The following is a 19,945-nucleotide window of genomic DNA, read 5'->3' as shown; positions in this document are numbered from 1 at the left end:
CCCTCGCTTCTTTCCCAGTTCGTTCCAATAACCCTCGTCTTTTCAAAGACTTTCAGGCACGACAGTCCTTGCCTTTTGTCTTACCAGAGCTGCAACTTCGCACACTGGTAACTTAACAAGAAGAATTACAAACTAAAGCAAAACAAAATAATATAAAAGTAATATGAGACTGATTCAATTTGCTCACATGCTGTATATAAGCCTATTGCTGCCTTTGTATTTCTTTTTGACAACTTATTGTCCACAAACTGTCACAGGAAAAGCAATTCAATAGTGTAATAGCTTCTTTTCATACCAATTATTTATAAAGTGAAAGCTGGACAAGATGCTTGTGCAAGATGCCACAGAAATATCCTTGAATCCTGAATATGACAACTGCGTGAAGACGTTTGCTTTTTATGACATGGCAGGTACACATATTAACGAGCAGGTTAGGGGATGTGGAAGGATGATTTTACAGGGATGATATCAGCATCGAAGTTAAATCACAAATGAGGAAAAGCTGGTTTTCAATTTTCCTCAAATTAAAATATCAATATAAATGCAGCAACCTTTGAATTAGCTCTTTAATGGCACGGAGAATCCTCTCCCACAGGCCCCGACACCAGCTGTACGGTAAGTAAATAAAATGGTCTTTGCTGATTTTGTTTCTTTCAAATAAACACAGATTAGTCCATGCAGTGCTATGTTGTTTAGAGAGGACACAGAAATAGGTCAGCGCTTACGAAGCCAACAGAAGGATTGTAGATTTTCTCATTTTAAAGAATCAGATGGCGGCCGGCAAACGCGTAATGAGGAACAGCTTCTCGAAAGCGATGGCACTGATAGTGTCGATATAGCTACAGACGCAATTGATGAGGGAGATGCCAAAATGACATGCGGCCCAGACAGACGCGGCACCACCGATGCTAACGCCATCGCCTCACTTCGCTGCGCCCTGCCTCCCGAAAGTGGACGTCTACTGCCGACCGCAGGAAAGACGCAGTAACATGACCTCCGCTCTTTTCCTTTCTCTGGAATCCTTTTGGTTGCCCCCGTCATCCCTATCATACACGCAACGCACAATTATTGCCATCTTCTATATCCAGGAGTGCATACGGAATGGTCCACCACCGTTGCAACACGCATTCCAAAAGGTCAAAGGTCATATTAAGATCAATACAGCAGAACAAAACAAGCACACTTTATTTGCACAATTACAGATACACTGGAATACTTCTTTTCACTAACTTCATCTTCTATATAGCCTGGGGTGACAGAGCAGAGTCAGCTAACATGCAGCACCCCTGGTGTTGAGGGTCAAAGGCCTTGCAAAGGCCCACAGACATGTGACTGTTCTGCCAAGGCTGGGGCTCAAACCAGCAAGCTTCTGATCAGAGGCACAGAGACTTAGCCTGCTGAGCCAAGACAGGCAACGATACAGCCTCCATAATGCCAGGACTCTTCAACATAATCTGTCAGCATTAACAAGCATTTGTATCCATGACTCCTGACCGGCAGCAGCCATGGAATCAAGGGACTCTCATCTCACGGTGAATTTCAGAACAATCAGATAATGTCGATCGGTAATTTGTCCATCCACATGTGGGTTAGTTAATGTAATGACCTTCTGACAGCCAATGATTACCCGCCACAGGCCTGGTGAGCTTGCAAATCACCTGTGACATCATATTCGTTCAGCTCGTGTCCACCCCCAGTTTGAGTTGATAAGGTCGGCTTACACTAAGAAATGTCACTTAACCAGCAGCTGGAAGTTTTTTTCCATTAGCGAGTCACTTTCCATTAGCCCAGTGCTTCAAGAGCCAGTTAATATCAGAGCATCAAACATAGCTGTGCTGTTAAGCTACATCCTGGAGGTAAAACTTACTGCAGATGCAACACTGGGAAACATCATGTTGAAGGGTTATGCCTTGTATCTTTTCTACCTCGTCGTGGCACAAAATCTATGCCCAAAATGCTACTTTTTAATTAGACCGTAGATTATCACGGTGGACTCTTCTTTTGTTTTCCCCAGAATATTTTCATGGCTTTGAATAACCCCTTGCATCATCACATTTTTCTAGCTTTTGGGCACATATACAGGAATACAGCGCGAGCAGATCCGTCCAGCACCTCTTAAACGCGGCGGTCGAGCGGTTTCTGGGTTTAATGCTCGACCCCCAAATTAGATTCAGCAGTAGCTTTACAGGCCGACTCCAAAATTAAATGCAAAAATGGCGGCGTACGGCTGGTGGCATCCTCTATGGTGTGTATGAGCTGTGGTTCAGGGGAAAGAGGGGATGAAATTCAGCATAAAACCAGTGTGTGTGGCTAGGAACCATGGCCAGAGCTTGTCAGAGTCAGCAACTAGTCCAGACAGAGATAAGGACTCTGGGAATCAGATCGCCAACAGCCGGGGCTAAGCTGATTGGGACGTCATTCAAGACAATTAATAAATATAATGAAAGGCTGCTGATCCTTCATGCAGAGCTCAGATTAGGGCCCCTAATGCTCCCCTTATCTCAAGCAGGAGATTGGCTTGGCCAAGGCCAGCGAAACGGGCAGCCAATCAGATGAGGCTCAGTCAAATGCCGCAAAGGTCGATTCCCCTTACCAAACGCCAACAGGGTATGATTGTTATAGATGTTTAAGAGACCATATACAAAAAAAAAAAGGAACCAGCTGGCAGCGTTTATAAAGAACAGCACAGAAAAGCAGCCATGGAACTAAACAACGACAACAAAAAAAAAAACAAATATTAATCTTCATATAGAATCAGAACATCAGGAAAACAAAATAGTGATGAGGACAAACTCAGCTGCATTCTTCATGCATTATTCATTATTCTGAAAAGCGGTGATATCAAAGTATCCCGGAGCGACAGTCGGTCCGGATACCTGTGGTATTATACAGATGTGCTTTTAACTCATGTGGCAACGAACTGACACAAGCTGTCCTAAATTATTCAATGCATGCATACAATGAGATGAAGATCTACCTCCTGCACATCCTAATTTTCCTGCCAATGCCTGACAATTTTAGAATAAAACACACCATTCAGACGTATCTCAGTGCACAGGAAAAGGCTGAGCTTCCTCTGCGAGCCTGTAAATGACGCCCTTTGTGTTGGGTTTAAGAACTGGATGCAATTTGATTGGATATAATACAGTGATGCGTTTTATTCCACATTAACTTTTTAGCCTGGTAGGTTATCTCCTTGTTATACAGAATCCAAATTGGAATCATAGGATAATGACTTAATCATAAGTTTAGTGACTTAAGATCCATATTTATAGCCCAGCAGACCCTTTAATCAAAGCAATTTCTTTTACTATGCAGTTTTAAACTTCTACGCATTTATACAGCTGAATATTTTTTTGTATGAAACCGGAGAAGTATCTGCTCTGAGACATGAGCCGGACATTTTTTGGTTACAAATTCTTTACTATTATGCTACCTGCTACCTAAACATGAACTATATAGACCAACACTGTTTTTGGATGGATTCGGAATAAAAACAGTTTAATTCGCAGGGCTATTCAATATTCCCATAGGAAATCAAATCATTCCGATCCACAAGTAGCAACTTAACTAAGGACTTGGGAAGTACAGCACAACACTGACAGTGCAGCGTATAAATCATCAGTGCGCAAGTCATTCATTATAGGTCACCATGGATCAAATGAAGTCAGGGCTTAGGTACACATCAGCAGACCAACCCATTCATTGTTTGGGTTCCCACTGCAAACCTCAACAGAGAACAGGCTCTGCTACCGACCTCCCTGAGCACATCTGCTTTTAGTTCAACAAAAAAACCATTGTTTCCCCCAGACAGCGCAGTTTTTAAATTTCTTTTAGTTTAATTTTGACTGGTTTCTCGAGATTGAAAGGGCTTTTCTAGGATAAGGCTTCTTCCTTCTGAATACACTTGGATCTAAGACCATCAGGATCAGATATAGAAAGATGAAGAGAAAGCAGAGGTTACATCAGGACAAGGGGAACAGATATTGCATGTCCCTGGCTGGCTCCAGTATAAACTCGTTGCCCAGCTTTAAACCGTCTGTCGCTGAGGCTGGCTGAAACTGGAGCCCCTCGCGAGTGCCAGCCGCTACATCGGGTGAAATTAGCCAATGTGGGGGGGGGGGGGAGAGAGAGGGGGGTGGAGGAGGAGCTATCTCCAACACTTTGGGCAGCCTGGGAAACAGCGCTACATGAGATTTATCCTTTTCTCAACTCGCCACCCACTATTTTCTTTCATCTTTCTAGCTCATCATCTCCACTGAGTAGAAAGCTCACCTCATCTCCGGGAGGAAAAAAAGGCACAGACACGTCTTTCACAAAGCTGCCCTGCCCGTTCTGCCCCAGAAGTGCTGACAGGCCACAGGACCTTAGTTCCTTATCAGGCCTGTCCAGAGGCCCTGTCTGAGATACAGCATTCAGAAAGATTAGAATACACTAGAGACAATGGCGACCTCATTGCAGCCATCAGCTTACGGAAGCGTTTTACAGCATTCGAAGGATTTCAGACGTTTCCTTTGTGCAACGACTGGCAAAATAAGGTTCGTGCTGGTTTGCACATAATTGTGCGCATTTAGCAACATCTAGCGGTTGTTTACCGCAATTACACGTTATTGGCGAAAACTACGTCACACTGCAGACGATGGATGTCATCCTATTTCTGCCGTTAAAATGGTACATACCTGTACATACTGTTGCCCTGGTAAAGTAAAATAAGTAAATAAATAATGTAGTTCTATAATACTATTGAAAATATGACATCTTTATATTAATCGTACTACTGTATAAAAAAATCAGCGAAAGCGTCACAAACTGTATGGCATGTGATATTCAGCCGACTGCAATACTTACTTCTTAGCTAAACTGCATTATGCAATTTCTAAAATTATCCAAACGACAAAAACGTGTTGTCGGTAACCTCGATACATTCGAAAACAAAAACAGAAAATACAATCATACGATGTGAAACTATCCCTACTAACCGACATTTCTGTTCCTAACTTCTCTTCCCCCAAAGATTTTCGACTATAATTTTCGCTAATGAGCATAGCGTAGTTGCTGCTATAAATTATGTTGATTAATTAAACTTAAAACTTAAAAATATTAGCTCTAAACTGAAGATATGACAAAATCACTGAACGCAAATGCGTATCTTCTTTTCGTCGTTACGTCGTCATGCCGGTGTACAGCGCCATCTAATGGCAGCGTATTACTGCGACCTTCTGTTGGATAAATGTGAAAGAAACGGGTGGCTGGACGCAGATGCAAGTGGAATTGCGAAAGTATTACTCAGTGAATAATAGTCTGCTAAAATTCATCATTATACTCCTCCTAACAAAAAATGACACACATTAATGCAATAAACATTTATTTGCAAACATAATTTATATTTTCCTTAAGCAGAAAATTATTATAATAGTCATTACCAATCATTTGCAACAAAATAGAATACACATTCTTTAAAAACACTATTTTGCAGCTGCATATAAAATTAACAATAATTTAAATATATAAAGCATTCAACACCTTTTGTTGTCGTTGTTGCTGTTGTTCTTGTTTTTCTTTTTTTGTCTTTTCTTTTCAAGTAAAGAGATCGCCATGGGGTCGGGTCTTTTACACTCGCCTTCTTTGTCACGTCCGCTTACGCAAGTACGGAGCAAACCTGTGACTGCAATTTAATGAACTTCAGTAAGCACGAGGCAGGTGAAAATCCTTCATTTTAACACATTTATGACAGAGCAAACAGGGAAGCAAAAAAATGATGTAAGTGGGGTGGAAAATGGAAAAATCAACCACTGATTCAACAGAAAAGAAATAAACGGAAAATAATTCAACTCTGTGTTTCTTTTTTGGTCACATATATAGGCAAGAGGCTTTACTTTTCTAAAGTATATATAAATAACCAATGGAAGTTTTATGTATTGATGTATTGAAATATTGCATATCCATATATATATGTGTGTGTGTGTGTGTGTGTGTGTGGTTGATCTCCAAATTTCAAAGGTCTTCATATTTTATAAAGGGATTAAATCAAATTGCATAATCAATAACTGCCATTCAAGTGATTTAATAAATATGTACGGCATAAGTCTTAATAAGACTAAGAAGTTGCTCCAACAAAGCAGTATGTAACTAAATATCATTGATATATTAGTCAGTGTGAAGTGCTACAAAGGCATATAGCTCAACACAGGGACACAGAACAGAGGACAATATATATTCTACAACAGTACAGTTAGGATGGACACATTAGAACGCCTGTCTGTCCGATTACAATTAGCAGTTGTCGAATTCACGCATTATACTGTGAAGTCAACGGTTGCTCGTGGTGTACGTTTAAGCAGGAAACACACACAGCAGCCCCTCATTGCCACTCCCACAAAGATCTGGACTATGTGGTTTACAAAGTTTTACTATGAGGAAGCACAAAGGCTGCCCGCTGTCCGCTGAAGCCTGGTCTGGCACTGGTCTGGCACTGGTCTGACACTGGTCTGTATGGTGGTGTCAGGCCTCCCCTGTCTCACATTACATAGGAACCGTTCAGCGTGGCATCATTCAGTATCATGATATGCTAGAATGAAAGAAATCCAACGCGTAAGGGATGTACAGGTTCAGTTCTACAGCATGTAGTACCATTCGATACCAGTTTCCTGCTGCTTCACTGTTGGCCTGTTGAAGTAAACTTTGAAATTGATAATATCGACTGATTCTACTCTATTTCCGCAATACTTTGGCATCATAAAATATTAATATTTTGAATTGAACGTATTTTTTAATCATGGTATAGAACCGAATTGGATTATTGTTCCTTTCAGCACAGAAACAAATTTGTCATTCCGATGTCTCGTAACTCTCGTAACTCGAGTGCATTGTGGCAAAAAGTTAGAAACCTCTCTCTTTTTTTTAAGTTAGAGAAACAAACATCCCAGCTGTCATCCACTGTTTAGGGTCCAAGTCCCTGTTTAGGGGCCTGTTTCACCAGGCAGGATTTCTTGCTTAGCCAGATAACTTGCCAGATTTAAGGTACTCTGGGCTAAATAGGCTTTATTTTCATCAACTTGCATTTAGCCCAGACTAACTTAATTCTGGCAAGTTATCTGGCTAAGCAAGAAATCCTGCCTGGTGAATCGGGCGCCAGGACCGTTAGAGGTAGTGAGCATTGAAGCAGAAGACTACACACTCCTCCTTGGCTACTTCTAATTAATAATCAAAGACGGCGCAGACCTTCCCCAAACCAGCACGATGGATCACATGGGTTTTACGTTGCTCCTGTGAAGTCATCCTGCACCTTGAATGCAAGGTGTAAAAGCACCATGCTGTGGAGCACGGACACCGGCAGAAGCTGAGGCTGAACAGAAGCTGGCGATTAGCCCACTTGCTGGCCAAGGGAAATGCGAGATTTAATAAAAGAAGATCACTCACGCGTTCTAGCCAACTGGATGTGAAAAAAAAACTCTATAGGCTTAAATAAGAAATAAAAGCTTAAAAAAAACTAATTTCAGAGTAAATACACACAGCGTGTGGGATGAATGCTAAAATTAAGCGGTCAACCAGAAGTAATTTTTTAAAATTATGTTTCAACATTGATATTTTGCCTCTTGGAAACCTGCTCTAATAGACTAAGGAATGCAGGCAAAGGCGACTCAGTCCTGCCCAGCATGAACCACAACGGGTCGATAACCAAAAAATGACTTGGTTTAGCCAAAAGAAAGCATGGAATCAATCATTTTCTGTACGGGAGGGGGTCAGTGAGGCACAAACTCACAGCAAATCTGTTGAATGGGTCTGGAAGACAAGATAATGAAAGGGATAAAGGTCTCTCACCTCTCATCAGCCACATTCAGGGTCTGGAATTTTCGAGCCTGCAATATTCCCAAATCTCCATATTGTCCATGACTCACTTCCAGTGACCAAAGTACTCAAAAATACTTATCAAGTCAATTAAATACGACGTGTGCGTGTAACAGGCCCAGTAACAGATAAGTATCTAAAGCGTGTACAGAGTTGTTGATTTCCAGCTAAGGTTTCTATGAGCGGAACCCCTTGCAGGTATGGTTTTTCTAAACGACACATTTAACCTACTCTGGCTGCCAGGATCCGGCCAAACCGCCTTGGCTGAGATTCTCGAGAATTACGTCAAAGGACTGCAGCTCAGTCGGTAGCACCGGTGCCTCAAACCCCGCAGGGCTACGAGTTGGATCAAAACCCAGATTTGCATGTCAGTGAGCCGTACTGGAGTCCTGGCCAGGGTTTACCTTGTCTTACCACACTCCCTGGAATAGACTCCATAGCATAAGCCGGATAAGCTATTATTTACAAAAGAGAGATGGGTTAAATTTGGGTATTCCTGTAGACTGACCCCTCCTGATACAAATTAGAGGCCTCCTCTCAATTTTCCCTCCTGAAAAAACCTAAGCTTGCTATTTTTTTTCCCACATTGTGCAGAAATGCCTGTGAACTCACCTACTGGGGCTGGTTCAGGTTCAAATTTGGAGGTGGAACATGGCTGTTGTACCCTTGAGGGAAACAAACTTTATTTGAATTGCTGTAAAAAAAAATGCCTAATTGTATGAATCTGAAACCCTTCAGTCACTCTGAATCTGAAACAAATCACACGAAAATAAAGTAGAAAACTAATATGTTCCCACTCTGATTCTGCTACTAAACTATCAAAATATCCATGTCTGATTGTCAAAGGGCCATTTTTGTGCTTTCCACAACTTTATGGTACATTCTGGAATTTGTGTCAATTTTGAAATTTTGGAAATTTGGAATTTTGGGGTAAAAAAAAAAAAAGAGTTCAGGAGCTTCGCACGGTTTCTGACCACGGACTCACAGCAGCCAGGTGAATAGGCAGATGGGAGGGGTGACCCAAACTGAAAATGTGACCCATCAGATCAGCAGAGAAGCGCAACAAGACTTGCCATTGCCCTTACTGGCCAGCAGGGGTCCCCATATTTACTGACAGCTGGACAGGAAAAGAATTACCGCCACTCATCTCCACGCACCTGTGCCATGGGGCATTTCGAACATGGGCGGGGCTACCAGGCAGTCACACATTGCATCGGCAGTCACAGTCAAACCCGGGTGCATGGGCCCACGGCCGCGGTTCCACAGCTCTGCTCATCTCCCGAAACGCACAGCCGCTCATACCCGTGTTCGCACACGCATGTTCAAAGCAGGGAACCGGCTTGTACGTTTACATATGCATGTCGATGATGTCAGGGCGCGTTACGCTGCAGGGCCTCCAATGCAGCTGGCGGGAGACCGGTCAGGTATCCAGTTTGCTGTCTGGGTCCAATTTGAGAGTCAAATACATTAGAAGTTGAGGAAGCAGAAGGTTGGGGCAGGGCGTGGATCCCAGTCCTGTGCGTGTGGGTCTCACAGGGGCTCTGGCGTGATGTTTCGGGCGCCCTGTGGGCTCAGTCTTGTAGCAGGGTCTCCCTCCAGTTGAAGCTGTGGTTCGGCCCGTGCGTCAGAGGCAGGATGGGGGGGTCCACCAGCTGCCACACCCCCGTCTCGCCCTGCTCCTCACATGCACAGAAGCCTAGGTAGGGGATCTGAAAGGGAGGGCAGGTACAGAGCTGTAAGGTCACGCACACACACGCACACAGACACACACACGCATGTCCCCACGATGACCGTGACGACGTTTTCCATGCATCCGTCTCAGTCTGCTTCTCACATTGCCGAACCTTTCTTTAAAAAGTGGGAGGTCACGCTGAGAAAGAGGAACTACATGAAACAAACTGAGTGAAACTTATCAAAATAAAAGAACGACAAGGCGTTTGTGTGTGTGGGGGGGGGGGGGGGGGGAGGGACGCACATTTACATAATAGAAAGCAGATGGACAGAAACAGAAGAAAGGATGACAGAATAAAGGAGGAAAGCGGAACAGGAAGCCGGCGGACCCGAACGAGGCAAAGAGGCACTGACCTTCCGCACCACCTGCACAAAGTCCTTGGAGTTCTGTGGGCTGAGGCCCTGCATCTGGCGAGTGCAGGCCTCCAGGGACGAGGCATGGGCCACAATCAGCACATTGTTCCCTGGATGGGGGCCCAGCATGAAGGGGGGGGCAGAAAGGTGCAGGAAGCCTTAAAAGTTTATACAGAAAGAGTAACTTTCAAGCAATAATTGCTGCAACGCAAGTGTAGGGCAAAAAACAAACGTTAATTAGCCTGAACTGGCCTGATCGTTTTTATTAATCGTGTTTGTTATACAGACAGAGGGTTTCTTCTGTCGTACTGATGCGGGATCCACTTCTGGGTCAAAACATGTGTTAGCAAACACATCTGGGAGTCACCGATGAATGTATTTGTGCTGTATTTTCTGTTTGCAGGTTTTTCCTTCAGAGGTGAGATGGCAGCATTACTTGACGTGACAGTAACTGGAGAAAGATAATTCCAGGGCTCCGAGGTCCACAGCGCCGGGGAGTTTAGAAGGCAGCTGTTTGTTAGATCCTGATCCGCCCCTGACACAGCAGGGAAGGCGGTTTACTGCGTAAATACACGGGGGGCTGACTGAACTAAAACCAGCAGAAAGCAGTCATTACATGGGAGCGGCTCGGCTGTGTCGTTAAACGGCCGCGGCGGCTTACCCTTGCTTTTGCACTCGGCCAGGATCTCCCTGGTCACCTGGAAGCTCCGGCTGATGTAGGTCTCGTACGGTTCAGACACGCCCAGCTTGCTGATGGGTATGTGAGGTCTGGGGAAGGAGGGAATGCAGGCATATTAGCACCGGCCACATGAAATTATACAGACACCGGGGTGGGATGCAGCTATGCAGGTTAGGATGTTGCACCCATGACCAGGAGGTTGTTGGTTCAAATCCAGTTATCAACAGATTGATGTCACCGTTCGGCCCCAGGGCAAGGCAATTAACCCCCAATTGCCCCCGGCAGACCCTGCCTTCTTAATTATACATTTATTTTATCCAAAGCAATACATCTGCCTAATAAATATAATATTTACCCTAATAAAGAGTGAAACGCCTGATGGGGTACAGCCAGCCCCCACGGCGCTCAGCACACTCAGCCTCTGCTGCGTTCCCCACCTGTACGTTGTGTCGACACTCAGGTTGGCCGCAACCAGGTCCGCGGGGGGGATCCAGGCCGGCAGCGATGTGCCCGACACCCACTTGGTCCACTCAAAAAGTCCCGGCTCCACCCGGATCTTCAGCTTCCCATCCTGCTGGAGGCCTGGGGGATGGGGGGGGGGGGGGGGGCGGGGGGCGTTACTGTACTTCCTCCTGAATGAAGTTCCTTCAGCACAGAGAAGGGTGTGTGTGGGGGGATGGCACTCTCAGAGGATGAAGCACATTGCGTATTGTACCTCTGAGAATGCTGTGGGCGGTCTGGACACAGCGCAGGGATGGTGAGGAATAAACAAAATGTATCACCGTATTGCTTTCCAGCAGGGCCTCCCCTGTGATGTACACACAGGAAATTTAAAAAAAACAAAAAAAAAGAAGAGAAGAGATGTAAGACTCCAAAGGAAATTCGACCCAAGCCTTTATTACCGGTGTTGTTAGCATTAGCGCTTAGCGCAGACATACCCACTAGCCTGGCCTGCGTGGAGCCGAACACAGTGATAGGGCCGTCCTTCTCGTAGTCTCGGTAGCCCCCGATCCGAGGGGGCAGGCTAGCCGGCATGTTGAGGTTGGTTCGTACGTAGCGACCTGCAGCGGCACACCCGACGCACAGCGCCGTCGCATTTAACAGCCGGCTGCGGCACGCGCCCATTTCCAACTCGTACGCGGACATCTGCTATATTTCAGAAGCTGGTATCCAATGAGCGAAGCAGAACATTCAGGGGCAAATAAGGCGCAGAATGCTGTGGAATTCTCAAATCTGATTGGTCAGAAGGGTGCAGATTAATTTTCTGTAACCACTCCCCCACAGTGCCAGCTAGGCGAATCAGAGGAGTAAATCTATGCACTGTAATAATATTTAATTAAAACTAACGTTATTTAAAATTCCAGACACACAACAGAATTTACAGGCGATGGAAATGGAAACTTCAAGTTAACAATAGTTTCTAAATTAATGATGGTGGCTTGGGTCACATCTGAGCAAAATATTTAATTAAACTGGTGGAAGAAAGTTGTTCAACCAATAAATCGGTTTTTACCTCCACACTTGTGCATTTCAAAACGTAAAATGCACTGCATGTTGCGCACTGACCCCTGTAACTTTGGACCGTGGGTGAACACTAATGAGATGAAAGACCTCCATAGTGCTTGATATTTAAAGGATGTGGGAGCTCAGAGTCTGGCTGGGTGCGGCCCATTCCGCTCTGGTCAAGGTGCTTCTCACCTTTGGCATCAAAGCACTGGTTGAGCCAGTGTTTCCCGAACACCACGTCCATCCGTTCGCCGTGACGACAGACGAAGAGGCAGCGCTTGGGCAGCTGCGACTGGCTGCTGGTTTGTAGCCCCTGCAGTGGGACGATCCGGCACAGAAGCCGGAGTCACAGTGGCACTGAAACTCGCTCTGGTCTCAGTTACTGATGACAAACATCCAGCACTTTCATGCTTCCATTACACTGAGTTGTTTAACCGACATGCTCACCCTAACCAGCCTACAATCGATACTTTTCATTAATAAGGCTATTGTGATGAACAACTCAGACTAAGTATTTTGCTTGAGGTTACAGGAGCACAACCCAAACAGGTGGTCAGCTTCAATTGCCGCTCTGAGGCTGAACGGACTTAACAGAAACATACATGTGTTTACTGGCGTATAACTATATATTTCACATTCACTGACTTTGCCCAGTTTTGTGGTGCAGTACCTGTAACGGGTGACAGATGTTACTGAAAGTGTGCAGATCCCCTAGGCTGGACTCCTCTAGGTGCCGACTGTCCAGCTGCCCATCACAGGCCCCGCCCATGGCGCCCAACGCTGCAGAAGGGGAGGCGGAGCCGAAGGAGTAGGACCTGCACCATTAACAAGCGTATCACAAACACAACATAGCACCCCACACAAACCAAGCAGCTACCGAGCTCACTGGACACTGTGCACCTTCAGATGACTCCGGACACTCTTGTCCTTTATACAAGCAAAAATGTAATCATATAATGATGCTTTTATGTGCTCGAGTACATCAGAATGCTTCTTTTCACATTTCCCATCTCGTTGTCCTTTGAAACACAATTCATACAATTCAGAGCAAAGCTTGGGGTCCAAGCACGGGGTCAAGCATTTGTCTAGCCCCCCCCCCCCCCTTGCCCCCCCCGGAGCATTTCACTTAGACAAAAATTTTCTGAGGTCAGAATAAAGAATGATTGGTTCAGAGAGATAACCAATAAGATTGTAGTGGAGGTGAGTCCAAGCAACTAGGTGGGACTGCGACATCTGATTGGTTGGTCCCATCTTCTGTAGTTGCTTGGACCAACCTCCTCTACAATCTGATTGGTAATCTCTCTGAACCAATCATTTTTCATTCTATCCTCAGAACTTTTTTGTGTAAAGAAAACTCCCGTGAGCGAGAATTTCAGGGGGTTAAGGGCCAATTCAGTTGTCAGTATTCTGCTGTGTTTATGGGACTCAGCCGGCAACCTTCCGATCACAAGCACAGCGGTTTATCTTCCTGAGTCACACAAGACTGCTGAGTCCAGAAAGCTCTGTGGGCAGGGCTCCAGAAGGAGGGCTGATCGAGATGCCTCGGGGGACTGACCCATGGAGGACCCAGGTGTCGCACTCGTCTGCCCGGCTGATGTAGTTCTCGGGTAGCAGGCCGGACACCCCCGTGCTGTGGGAGGTGCCAAACACCCAGCCCTCGCTGGTGTTGTTCTGCTCCAGCGGTGACATGTAGATGAAATCGCCCGGCGACAGCTCCAACTCATCCTCATTCTGCGGGGCGTAGGGGTACATCACCCTCAGCGTCTGCACAGGGATCAATCAAAATTAGTACAAGCTTAAAAAAATAACAATGCTGCGTGACACCGCCTGAGAAGCCGAACCGCGGCCTGGTGTTTATCAGAAACCCTCCTGTCAGCCCTTAATGCCAACCAGTGGCATCGCCGCTGTTGAACCTTTGAATAAAAGCCACCCAACCTGGTCTCTCTCAGCCATGTTGATGATTAAAGTGCTAAAACATTAACATGCCCGCTACAGCTAGCAAAAACAAAAAAGAATACAGTGACTAAAAGGCATCGTTACACTTAGCTGAATCTTACACGTGCTGCTTAAGGCCAGTCCTTTTCTTTCTGGGACACAATGCCTGAACATCTAAGGGAAAATGTAACTCTGAAGGTCCTTTGAGCTCGTCTTATGACATACAAGCAGTGGCCAGCGATGCTCAGTCTTTTTATATCTTAAGAATTATTTCACATTCAGCAATCGTAACAGCTACGAAGAAGACATACAGCAGATTGATGATTAACAGGATTTGATTAAAATACGGGGGCGGCATGGTGCTGCAGTGGTTAGCACTGTCGCCTCACACCTCTGGGACCCGGGTTCAAGTCTCCGCCTGGGTCACATGTGTGCGGAGTTTGCATGTTCTCCCCATGTCGTCGTGGGGTTTCCTCCGGGTACTCCGGTTTCCCCCCACGGTCCAAAGACATGCTGAGGCTAATTGGAGTTGCTAAAATTGCCCATGGGTGTGCATGTGTGAGTGGATGGTGTGTGAATGTGCCCTGCGATGGGCTGGCCCCCCATCCTGGGTTGTTCCCTGCCTCGTGCCCATTGCTTCCGGGATAGGCTCCGGACCCCCCGCGACCCAATAGGATAAGCGGTTTGGAAAATGGATGGATGGATTAAAATACGTTTTCAAAATTTTAAAAAAAATTATCATGGAAGTATTCTTTTTTTAAGTCAGATACGGTACACAGGGGTTAGATAAGACGGGATACCTCGTGATTGGCGAATCGGATGTCCCGGGAATAGAGCACGGCCAGCCAATCGCAGCCCAGCGACACGTCGATGCCCTTGGCCAGTTTCTCCAGTGACGGCAGGTGATTGGCTTGAAAGTGGTAGGCCAGGGTCACATGGAGCTGCTTCTTGTGTGGCTCCACATGGATATCTGTGGCGGGGAAAAGGACAGGGAAGCGTACTGGAGACATAACAACACAAAATGCCGGCATAAAAGAGTAACCTGGGGGGAGAAGGCGTAGGGCTGCCGACTGAGGGTGATGATAATTAATTCAGTTCATTTAACTTTATCCCCCATGGCTAAAACTTAATTATTTTCCACCCCTAGAAGGGTCAGACCCCAGGAGATGCAGCACCAGCAGAGTCTATTTGGGTTTTTGATTTTACTTTCATCCATCTCAAAAGCCACTGGATCCCCCCCCCCCCATCCTCCATGAAATGAAAGCTTTATTTATTGCATTTAATTGTTGTGTTACGTCCATCCCATCCCACTCCCACACATGTGAAGCACACTCAAGTAAAATGTTTAAAAAGCATAGCTCACTACAGTACTCTTTTCTACACTGTAATTATTCAGACAATAGATTGCTGTTAAATGTGGCACAATCAACTACGTAAACTGTTGCACACTGCTGGACATACGCTTTCCTGCATTGCTGGATATTATGGTTACCTGGACAATGCAGCTAAGTGATACACACAAGAAAAATAGCAATAGCGAATAGGAGATAAATAAAGATAAAAAAATATACAAATTACTACTGATTTCTAATATACATACAGATATATAAATATATAAAAACATCAAATAAGCGAAGAGCCCCTTGCCCTACATAGGCGATCCACCTGTTTTACCTGTGGCAGTGGCAGCAAAGTCCGCAGCAAAGGCCTTGAGGACATCGGCCACCTTCTCCTCCACAAAGAGGCCGATGAAGCTGGAGGACGTGTAGAGCTCCAGGGGCAGCGGGTTGGGGAAACGACCTCGCCACTGGTTCACGGTAGCCTGCAGGGCCTCGCAGAGAGCCTCCACCTTCTGATCCTCACACTGGAGAGCAGGATGCAGAGGGTGTCACACAGGCTAACACAGCACAGCGAAATAATAATAATGCACAGGTAAGCAGAGTCACTGAGACACAGGCTAACACAGCACAGCGAAATAATAATAATGCGGAGTTAAGCAGAGTCACTGAGACACAGGCTAAAACAGCACAGCGAAATAATAATAATGCGGAGTTAAGCAGAGTCACTGAGACACAGGCTAACACAGCACAGCGAAATAATAATAATGCAGAGTTAAGCAGAGTCACTGAGACACAGTGCACAGTGAAATTAAAGTGCATAGGTATGGAGTCCTTGAAACACATGCTAACAAAGCACAGTTAAATAATAATGCACAGGTAAGCAGAGTCACTGAGTCACAGGCTAACACAGCACAGTGAAATTAAAGTGCATAGGTATGGAGTCATTGAAACACATGCTAACATAGCACAGCTAAAGAATAATAATGCACAGGTAAGCAAGTCACTGAGACACTGGATAACGAAGCACAGTGAAAAAATATGCAGCTCCTTAACCGACCACAGCTGTCAGGCAGTGAATGACAGTCTTCTGGAACATTTTGAAATGCTACCACAACCCCACCCCGCCCCCAGCAACTTACTATGAAGAACTGGCAGAGGGTGATGTGGGGGAAGATGTTGTGGGCCTTGTTCTTGCCACACATGAGGCGTGACTGCTGCCAGTAGTGTGAGAGCTGGTGCAGGAGAGGCCCACTGGGCCGTAGGTACAACACAAACTCCCGGGGCAGCGGCTCATCCAGGAAAGGGTCATCCACATGCGAGAACAGCCTGTGGACAATGCGGAAGGAAATGTCTCTGAATACCAATTCTGAGAAGAACCTAAACATTCTGACATCTTGAGCCTGCTGAATAAACAGTCGGCCAGCAGGGGGCAGCATTGATACCGGAATAGTTCGGGACAGAGCTTGTCGCTGTTAGCCATATGCTACGAACCGTGTTGAATCGGGACCAGGGGCCCACTGTGCGTGCTGTGTACATGCAGCGAATGTGTGCAAGCACAGGTGTACGCATGAGTAACTCACCAATCGCATGCCGCCTGCACACTCCGGACCCCTGTGGACACCAGGGCCTTCAGTCTGCAGGCGAGAGAGACAGAGCAGGAGTCAGGGAGGTGACACGACTCGGACGCCGGGAGGAGCTTGGACTTCACGGAGTGTGAAAACCCACGCCCGATGAGGAGGGCGACCGACGGCAGCCCGCTCTGAGGGCGCGATTAAGCCCCTCCCCTCTCCATCGGCTCTCATGTGACAGGGTAATGGAACGCGGGCGGGTAAGAGCCACAGCCCAGGACTTGGTGGGATTGGGAGGGCAGCGTGTATGTGTGTGTGTATTTGCGTATAGGTGTGTGTGACGCAGAGGAGCGGTAACCTCATTATTCAACTATTACAGAAGCCCTTACGATCGCCCCCGAAAACATTAATCACCGCAACACATGGCAGATGGAACTGGCACCTTCGAAACCCACACCTTCAGCAGTACAGCCACTTAAGGTGGGGGCTGTGTGAGATGCTTCCCCCCCCCCCCCTCCCTGAAGATCGAGCTCGCAGCCAGACATGTTTTCCTGTCACGCGGCCTTCACCGAAAGGTCACATGCACACTCTGTCACTCCGACGCCAAGCATAGCTCCTCACTGTCACCTGGGCCACTTCCTGGATGGCCCCCGCATCTGCAACCCCACCCTGCCTCCTCTGAAGACGAGTAACAGCCGGTGTCTCCAGGGGGGGGGGGGGGGGGTGCTGTCCACGCTAAGTGGGACGTTTAGAACCTTAGCCAACATCCATTCAGGGATTCAGGGAAAGGCAAGGCTGGAAAAGAGACTCAACACACACACACACACACCATGCGCTCATACTCCACCTCTGCATGACGCCCCACGTCCCCCCACTCCATAAAAGAGGCTAATTGTGATAAACTGACCTAGTCTCAAATAGGGAAGTCCTCTGTGAAATCAGTCGAGCCGTACAATCAGTCACACAGGCACAGAGACAGACACACATACAGAGAGGAATCAACTAACAGCAGACAGGCTGAGCAGATGGTCTAATTCCCTCTCGTTCTACGCCAGACAAGGGAGAAAACGTCTGGGGGGTAGCAAGTTGTGACTTAGCACCAACTGCTCCCCCCCCCAAGACAGCATAACGGGGTGACAGCCCTGTTGAGGAAACAACTCTTGAGCTCCCAAACATAAACTATTCCAACTATTTGAATATAGTCACAGAAGGAAATGATAATAATCAATAATAATTGATGCTTTATTGATCCCCGTAGGGAAATTGTCTTTACGCCTCCTACAACTTGCTCTTTTTCCATAGAGGAAGTTGTCTGTGAAGGGCTGCCACCCGTAGCGGCGCCCAGGGAGCTGGGGGTTAAGGGCCTTGGTCAAGGACCCACAGGCTGAGGCTGGGTTTGAACCTGCGACCTTCTTATTACAGGCACACAGGCTTAGCCCACAGAGCCACATGCTGCTCCACATGCACGCTGACGTGCGCATGCACACACATATGCATGCATGCATGCACCTGCAGACATTTGAATATAGTCACAGAAGGAAATGAGTGCAAATATATATATATTTTGCTGAAAAAAAAAGTGTAACTGTATACTACTATAAAGTCACCAAAGGCCATACAGATAATAATACCATTCCTTCCCCTGTCTAAAAAAGAAAATCAGTCTGGACGCATTTCTAACAAGTTAAAATGAGCTTGTTATCTTTAATGAGTTCCTCGGTTGTAATTTCTCTTATGATAGGTTTAACCTAAAGGCAAATTTTACTTTTCCTGTGTCCCAATCACAAGGCCCATTACATTTGGATTTTTCCAAAGCTCTTCTTCTTTTTAAGTATTTCTGAATCAGATTTTATACTCACTTTTAGACTTGAATCATTGTGACAACGGGTCAAAACACAGGGACTCAATAAAGAGACTCGCATCGGCTACCTACTTAGTTTACTTAAGAGGCACATTGCAGTTCTGACAGTGTCACACAAGTTTGCTGCAGCTCACTGCGTATTGCAGTTCACTGGATGAAGAGCTGCACCATTCACACAGGTCATTGGCTCTCAAGGTGCCACATCTGGCTTCGCTCATTACTCATCTGCTTAAGCACGACATCTGGCAGAGGCTTCGCAATCGCGTGTGATTTCCAACAGCGTCAGGGCAGCAGAATACCTAGGGATAATGGATGTGGTACTGCTGTCTACGATATGACTGAGAAAGACTCGATGGACAAGCAAGGTGTGAATCAGAAAATCCGCATAACATCACACATATGAACTGCAGAAAATGACCGTGCAAATATTTTTAAAGACTCAGCCCCCATCCTCTTCTCCAAAAGTGTATTTATTCTCGCATCTCTTCGCCGGAACCCTGAAATAACATTCTGGAAACTATTTCCGGTAAGTTGGGTTCTCTGCCGTTTCCTGCTTTAGCCTTTAGCGGCTTACACAGCCCTGTACAGACCTAGGGGGATGCGACTGCGATGGATGGATTTTGATGACATTCCAGAAGGCACTTATTTGAGGATGTCGTGGAGCGGCGAATAAGCAGCGAAGCGTGTCGCCGCGAGGAAGGAGCCGAAGTACAGGTCTTAGTGCTGAGAGGAAAAATAATGATGCAGGGATCGATGAGACTGCATGCCGGTTTTTAGTACTTATGGAGGAATGAAACTTCTCAATCCGCGGTGGATAGTCGTACCATCTGTCTCCTCCTTTAGCCGAACGGGAACTAACTAATGAGAGTCATGTATAAATGGGCTGATGAGTGACGGAGTACTGGTCCCCATCCAAGTTGAGTCTCAAGCCCTCTCTTCTTTCCTTGATAATATTATTATAATAAGGGTATTTGGTGAGTCACAACGCTGAGCGCGTGGTGTGACAGGCCAGCTCTGGTTCCTACTGGAGTTTGGAGAGAAATGAGCAGCCCATCAACACGCCTGCAACAATTTCCCACAGTGACAGATTCCCACAACTGCCCAGATTATCTCGGAACTTCCT

General features: G+C 46.2%; 1 protein-coding gene across 1 annotated transcript in view; it reads right to left on the bottom strand.

The window, feature by feature from the left end:
* Positions 1–5,348: 5,348 nt before the first annotated feature.
* The window catches only part of LOC125713007 (ubiquitin-associated and SH3 domain-containing protein B-like), a 35,458-nt gene continuing 20,861 nt past the window's right edge, over positions 5,349–19,945 (bottom strand). The window contains exons 2-14 of the mRNA XM_048983687.1: positions 16,974–17,027; positions 16,533–16,719; positions 15,728–15,917; positions 14,854–15,023; positions 13,674–13,882; positions 12,789–12,933; positions 12,311–12,431; positions 11,551–11,673; positions 11,328–11,420; positions 11,050–11,194; positions 10,595–10,701; positions 9,934–10,043; positions 5,349–9,557 (exon numbers count right to left, since the gene is read on the bottom strand). Of these exons, the coding sequence (XP_048839644.1) occupies positions 9,420–9,557; positions 9,934–10,043; positions 10,595–10,701; positions 11,050–11,194; positions 11,328–11,420; positions 11,551–11,673; positions 12,311–12,431; positions 12,789–12,933; positions 13,674–13,882; positions 14,854–15,023; positions 15,728–15,917; positions 16,533–16,719; positions 16,974–17,027 (1,792 nt within the window). The 3' untranslated portion in view covers positions 5,349–9,419. The remainder of the gene's footprint in view (positions 9,558–9,933; positions 10,044–10,594; positions 10,702–11,049; positions 11,195–11,327; positions 11,421–11,550; positions 11,674–12,310; positions 12,432–12,788; positions 12,934–13,673; positions 13,883–14,853; positions 15,024–15,727; positions 15,918–16,532; positions 16,720–16,973; positions 17,028–19,945) is intronic.

The sequence above is a fragment of the Brienomyrus brachyistius genome, chromosome 18 (assembly GCF_023856365.1).
Source record: "Brienomyrus brachyistius isolate T26 chromosome 18, BBRACH_0.4, whole genome shotgun sequence".
In the NCBI taxonomy this organism is placed as follows: domain Eukaryota; kingdom Metazoa; phylum Chordata; class Actinopteri; order Osteoglossiformes; family Mormyridae; genus Brienomyrus; species Brienomyrus brachyistius.
The sequence above is the reverse complement of the archived record's forward strand: the minus strand, read 5'-3'. Positions and strand labels throughout refer to the sequence as shown.